Raw genomic sequence first — 7,349 nt, 5'->3', positions numbered from 1 at the left:
GAAGCAAAGAAAGACTTCTCTTAGAAAACTGTACAGTGGGGCCTCTGTCTCCATTCCACCAGACAATGTTGGATGAGCAAGCCCAAAGAAAGGTCGCTGTAGTCATGCCACTATGCACAGTGGTTGAGCTCTAGGAGACTGAATGAATCATGGAATGCACATTTTACCTTTGTGGCAAAGCCTGATTAAAACTAATTGTTGAAATAAATTATTTTGTGTATCTTTTTGACATAACATTGGTCATTGCTAATGACATACACAGTAATTAATCTAGCATACTTTCATTAAATAAATCAATTCAAGCTAAAATGAGTCTACAATTAGGCTATACTGAGTCTGATCTATTTTAAGAGATTTTCTTAAAATGAAGTTAATATCTTTTAGAAAAATGTCACCTGGGGTAAAACTCCCCCTGCTGCTACCCTGATTTGCATTTGTATAGCTCACAGCATTTTCATTTAAATGTTAAAGCCTCCCCTAGAATTAGAGGGAGGGGGGGTCATGGGGGGACAACTGCCAAGCAAGGCCCACGTCAATTTCCGACAATTCACAGCAATTTTCGGTGTTGCCTGTAAATTGCCATGTGCAGTCGTAAACCTGAAGTTCCACGACAATCTACAGTGCATGGTGTGCATGTGTGTGTGTGTGTGTGTGTGTGAATTTTTATGGTCGCACTTGTATGTCTTGTTCAGTTTTTGTTGATTGTCTTTTTGTGTATTATTATTTCTATTTATGCTTTGTTTTAAATGTAAAGCCCTTTGGGTTTACGTGTAATGAAAGGTGCTATACAAATAAAATTGACATTGACAATTAATACATTTTCAAAAATGTAACAGTGACGCTGTTGAGTTTGCCCAGGATTATTGTCGTTGTTGCATATCTGGTGCCACATGATGACAAAGACATAAATAATTATGTAATAAAAAGTAACAAAATCTGAAGTGTATGTCTACACACTTCACGGAGAAAAAAAATTGTTTGTGTGAGTTGAGGCTCTGCCCCTGCTGATGACCAGTCTGAGGTGTATATAAAGGCAGAACCAGCTGACTGCTGTATCTGTAGATCTGTACTCCAGCACACGGTGAGTTCACTAGAACGTTTCTACAACGTGTGTGTTTGCTTACATGTATTTCTTTTGTTAACTGTATTGCATTAAAACTCTGCTGAGGACTTGCAGCTCTCTACGGTTCTTAAAACCAGATACATGATAGTATATGTGTGGTAAAAGACGAACTGTGTTGATTTGTTTAAAGTGTTGTTCTTTTTTGCTTTCAGGATCTAACCTACGGTTTCAAAATGTACGGACAGAACCAAGGTAAATCACACAACCACCTTCAATTATAATGAATGTGCTTTATATTAGGGCTGCACGATATTGGAAAAAAACTGACACTGCCATATTATTTTTCCTGCGATAGGCTATATATTGTGATATAAAAAAAGACACTTGTTTTACAAGATGATGTAAACAGCTCTATTTGGAAATAAACCATTCTCAACTACTGGGGTGATTTTGTAGGGGAGTGCATCTACATAAAAAATAGAAATGAAAGAGGAACAAGTTTTTCTTGAACTTGCTTTACAAACATAAAAGCAAGTAGCGCCGTGATTACTCTTCTGAAGTGATTTTGGAGAGGGAAATTAGGTAATTAAATACACTGGTTGACTATGACACCATATTCATATAATACTATCAATCAAGGCTAAAGTCAATGATATTAATAATGCATGCATGTTGCTTCCTCTAAATTTCAGGTTTGGTCAACTAGTGGTGCCTGCTTTTGTTTGATACATTGATTGTGATCGGTGGTTTACTGTGCATACAGACCTGCATGTCACGCACTAGCAACAAACTCTGTGTATCCAAGAACACTTAAATCAGTGTTAGTTGCGTTATATCAGACATACTTCTGTTGTAGATTAGTATTACGTTTCCAGCGGCTCCGAACCATAACTTTAGTTGGGACAGACACCTTGATTTTGGGGTCATCCCTACGTTCCCCGGGTCCTATGTTCCCCGCTCGGGGAACATAGGACCCTTCTTTAGAAAAAAGGTCCTATATTCCCTGTTTTTCCCCAAAAGGGTCCTATGTTCCCCTGTAGCAATACATACTGGGGAGCATAGGACCCTTTTTCTGAAAAAGGGTCCTATGATCTCCGCAATCTATCAATCTGGGTCCTAGGGTTAGGTTTGGGTTAAAACGTTTTAATAAAAGCTAATCAGAATTAAAATCGTTAAAATCTAGAAATTAAAACAGTAAGTTGGTCCCCAAGGCACTGGCAAGGGTTAGGTTTGGGTTAGGGTTAGGTTTAGGGTTGGGGTTACATAGGCCTACATAGGCCTATTTGCCATGGGATTTGGCAGTAATGGTGGAAAAAGTAACAGACCCAGTCTCAGACAAAGAGGAGAACATAGGACCCTGGGAACATAGGATCCGGGGAATATAGGACCCGGGGAACATAGACATGCTCCCTTGATTTTTAAGGCTAACTATTAGCTTAAGCCAGGCAGGGAGCAGCTTTCTGGCAACTGCGGTGAAAGAAGGTCGGGGGACATTGTAAGAACATTGCATTAATCAGGGGATTTAGTTTGTCTTTGCAGTGAACATAAAACACTGACTACGGTACTTTTCTACACACAGGAGAGCCTCGATCACTTCCCAATAACAGACCCCGTCAGCAGGGTGTGAACAACAGGGGAGCCAGGGGGAGCTCGGCTCCCCTTAACGGACAATTCTGGCGCAAAACGAACCTAGGGGGTTCATAACAGATCTGGGATCTGTTTTCATGCTAATCAAATGTGTTTGTAGCTTAAAACAAGCTAGTGCGGACCGCTGGGAAACTTGTGGTGACTATTTGCTATTTTGAGCCTTGTTAATGGTATAAAATAGAGATTTGTTTTTACTTTCCCAGCGGTCCGAACTAGCTTGTTTCAAGCTACAAACACATTCGATTAGCATGAAAACAGATCCCACAGAAACGTTGACTGGGTACACATCTGTTATTAACTCCTAGGTTCGTTTTGCGCCAGAATTGTCTGCACACACTGTGGACACACAGCACTTTGTTCAAATGCTAACATGCTGCTGGCAAAACGGTTAAGGATGGAAGCTTGGGGTGCGTCGGTAAGGCCTAATTGAGGAATTCTTTCTATTCTTCGGTAGCCTGAGTAACTGTAACCGTTGTCATTGTGAAATCTCAAAGACAGCCTGATGCTTTGTTTATAGACTATTTGTGGGTGGCTGTTTGCAGTTTGACCTATCAATTCCTGCCGATAAAGTATAATAGGCTAAATCCCGTATAGTGCATACACTTGTAGCTGTTATGTTTCTTTGTAAGTGTAAGTCGCAAGCACACAACCCCCCCTCCGCCCCCCAAAAAAAGGTCACACATACACACGTTGCCCACATGGCCACGTGTCTTAAAGGGGAAGGGTCGGCCGGTAACAATCATGTAAAAGGAAAATGGTGAAGGTTTATTTTACTATCAAGCAGCAGAAAAATTGTAGCGTTAACATTGCACATCCTGTGATGTGACTATCACACATAGGCACATCGTGTTGTAGACGATGAAACAAAATATTGTGCAGCCCTACTTTACATATTTGTTAATCACCTTTGCTATGGATTAACTAACTGATTTCTCTTTTCTTGTTATGTTTAGGAAACCAGTACCCTCCTAGTTATCCGAACAATCCTCAGCAGATGCCAGGGGGATTCCCTCAATATCCTCCAGGCACTGTCCCAGGACCAAACTACCCCCCTCAGCCCTACGGTCCACACGGAGGCCAACCGGGACATGGACCTAGACCTGGACCTGGACCTGGACCTGGACCTGGACCTGGTTATGGTCAGGGCCAAGGACAGGGATACAGACCTGAACCTGGTTATGGTCCAGGCCAAGGACAGGGATTTGGACCTGGACCTGGTTATGGTCCAGGCCAAGGACACGGACCAGGCCATGGAGAGTTCCATGGACCGGGCCATGGACACGGCCATGGCGAGGGCCACTTACATGGACATGGCCACAAGCACAGGAAAAAAAAAATAATGTCAGCACATATTAAATAATTCTCTTCACAGAGATGCTGTACATTGGTCCAATATTAGCAAATTATTCCAAATGTTTTGCTGAATGGTAGACTATAATTCTTATCTTCTCAAATTTAAGTAAACAGTGGTGCTCATACGTTTATGAACCCATGCTAAAGTTGACTTAAAAAGAGGAATAAAAAAAAATCATCTTTTGGAAATTGATCTTAATGCCTTAATTAAAAAAATGAGGAAAAATCCAACCTTTAAGGACACCAATTTTCTTTGTGAATGAATAATGTATCGTAAATAAATAAATGTTCTTTCTTAAAATACAGGGGGCATAAGTATACAATACACACCCCTACGTTAAATTCCCATAGAGGCAGGCAGATTTTTATTTTTAAAAGTCAGTTATTTCATGGATCCAGGATACTATGTATCCTGATAAAGTTCCCTTGGCCTTTGGAATTAAAATACCTAGAGATTGGCATGGGGTACTTTCCATAAAATCATCTCTCAATGCAACTCAAACCAGCTATTAGGCTAACCGACATAAAACCATGCCAATCTCTAGGTATGGTGAAGGGTATGTGATGATGTGGGGCTATTTTAATTCCAAAAGCCAAGGGAACTTTATAAAGAGATGATAGAGAGATGATTTTATGGAAAGTACCCCATGCCAATCTCTAGGTATGGTGAAGGGTATATGATGATGTGGGGCTATTTTGTAGACAAAACAGCTATAATGTAAGTTTCATATTGGTTTTGTAGATGATTGAAGTGATTCACTGATGTCTGTGGTATGTTTATCCCTTCTGTAGTCCGGCAGCAGCTCCTGCAGCAGCGATTCGGACTAGATAAAGATTCCTGGAATAGGAGGAGGAATAAAACAAGATGGCACCTGGAAACCTTCATCCTGCTACTATATATTATAATCAATAAGTTACTGCCTAAATGTTTATTCACATATAATCCTTAACAAATGATTTATATTGAACACCTGCATTTATACTAAAAAGTATTCAGAGTCTCTGACTCTCTCCTGACACCCATCCAGGATCCAACAATGCTGGATATTTGAAAAGGATTTTAGATTAGCCATGTTATGACCTGTTGACATGATATGATGCTATTAAGCTTTTCTTGTTGTATGAGACACATTTCAGACATTATTGTATCCATGACTGTTTGTGAGAAACAAAGTGCTTTCTGTGTATGATACAGCTAGTAAAGTAACGATGCAATGTCTTGGTTTTTTATTGGATTTTTTTCTCCATTCTTCTTCTTTGGTACTCTGGCTAATGTTAAGGTGTGCTCTTTATCTGCCTAGGGAAGGTCGACATCACACCCTGAAACTGCCAGTCTAATCTCATTTTGATAGCCTGTGCAATCAAACACTTGTACATGTTGATAGCCACCCTTACCACCATTTCTTGATCTTGAATTTAAAAATGTTATAAACTTGCACAGTATTTGCAGTAAGTGGTGAAAGACCTACATTCAGATCCTTTAGTTAAGTAAAAGTAGCAATGGGTCGATTAAGTTATAGTATAGCATATTATAGTAGGCTATAATATTATAAATGTACTTACAATATCAAAATAAAAGTACTCATCATGGCCCCTGTCAAAATGTTGTTATATTAACACTGATGCATTACTGTGTTAGCAACATTTTAATGCTGTAGCTGATGGAGGCAAAGCTCATTGAACTAGGCTACTTCATAAAGTTCAAAAAGCAACATCTATGATTGCAATAATTAAAAGAACTTTTCAAAATGTATGCAAGGATATACTTTTACCACTGTACAAATCTCTGGTAAAATCCCATCTTGAATATGCTAGCTCTGTCTGGTGTCCATATAACAATTAATTAATATTTAAAAATAAATTAAATATATAGAAAAAAATGAAGAGCTACTAAATTAATTCCAGAAATTAAAAATATGTTGTATGAAGATAGATTGAAAAAATAGTGATTTCTAACAAAGTGTAAATTGTAATTTCCCCACTGGGGATCAATCAACAGTAAAAAAATAAAAAAAATAATTAAGTTTACAACACTCATATTGAGGAGATACAGAGGTGATATGATTCAGGTGTAAAAGCTTGTACAGAGAATATATGATGTAACAGTTGAGCCTATCTCTGAGACACAAGGGAATTCTTTAAAACTTTACCCTAGAACATGCCTGTCTGAAAACAGAAAGATTTTTTTCACACTCTCTCTTTTAATATGGATGCATTTTGCCTGTCAAAAGGTGTAATGTATAATTATAAAGCTTGTCAGTAATGTATGTAACTTATTTATGAATTGTTAGAAAATATCAATCATGACATTAATGTATGCATGTATAACATGTTAAAATGATGAATGAATATTGAAAAAAATTCTGGTACAGGATATAATATCTTCTATTCCAGACTCAAGCATCACAAAACAAATATATATATATACAGTACAGGCCAAAAGTTTGGACACACCTTCTCATTCAATGCGTTTCCTTTTTATTTTCATGACTATTTACATTGTAGATTCTCACTGAAGGCATCAAAACTATGAATGAACACATATGGAATTATGTACTTAACAAAAAAGTGTGAAATAACTGAAAACATGTCTTATATTTTAGATTCTTCAAAGTAGCCACCCTTTGCTTTTTTATTAATAAAAGGGAAATATTCCACTAATTAACCCTGACAAAGCACACCTGTGAAGTGAAAACCATTTCAGGTGACTACCTCATGAAGCTCATTGAGAGAACACCAAGGGTTTGCAGCGCTGAATCTAAAATATAAGACATGTTTTCAGTTATTTCACACTTTTTTGTTAAGTACATAATTTCATATGTGTTCATTCATAGTTTTGATGCCTTCAGTGAGAATCTACAATGTAAATAGTCATGAAAATAAAGGAAATGCATTGAATGAGAAGGTGTGTCCAAACTTTTGGCCTGTACTGTATATATATTTGTTTTGTGTTGCTTGAGTCTGGTATAGAAGATTTTTTCAATAAATTTCAATAAAATTTCATATCCTTTTAGGAAGCTATAAAAAGAGAGAACAACATTTTCCTCAAGTTAAGTGCAAGTAGGCTACCTCCAAAAGCTAAGAAAATTGAATAAATGCATTGTTTTTCCAGAGGAGTGGAAAAAGAAAATATAAAATAGTGAAAAATATATTTTTTTAAGAACACAGGCGTGAGGGTGCCTCCTCTGCACAGTAGGTGGCAGTGTGGCAGAAACACAGCGCGGACTAAATCTCCCTCGGTGGTGCGTACGCCCACCCTGACGTCACCACAACGACCAATCAGAGG

The 7,349-nt window shown here is 38.1% G+C and overlaps 1 protein-coding gene across 1 annotated transcript; it reads left to right on the top strand.

Annotated features, from left to right (window-relative positions):
- Positions 1–1,049: 1,049 nt before the first annotated feature.
- LOC120570040 (annexin B11-like) lies at positions 1,050–5,401 on the top strand. Its single transcript, XM_039818271.1, has 4 exons — positions 1,050–1,081; positions 1,276–1,315; positions 3,664–4,030; positions 5,365–5,401. The coding sequence occupies exons 2-4, from the start codon at positions 1,297–1,299 to the stop codon at positions 5,399–5,401; spliced, it is 423 nt and encodes a 140-aa protein (XP_039674205.1). The 5' UTR covers positions 1,050–1,081; positions 1,276–1,296.
- The last annotated feature ends 1,948 nt before the right edge of the window (positions 5,402–7,349 follow it).

Source organism: Perca fluviatilis, chromosome 12 (assembly GCF_010015445.1).
Source record: "Perca fluviatilis chromosome 12, GENO_Pfluv_1.0, whole genome shotgun sequence".
NCBI lineage: Eukaryota > Metazoa > Chordata > Actinopteri > Perciformes > Percidae > Perca > Perca fluviatilis.
This window is presented reverse-complemented; position numbering and strand designations above follow the sequence as displayed.

Coding starts and splice junctions, on each gene's coding strand:
- LOC120570040 (XM_039818271.1), top strand. Junction 4,031..5,364: donor TTACATGGACATGGCCACAA/GCACAGGAAAAA, acceptor TTATCTGCCTAG/GGAAGGTCGACATCACACCC.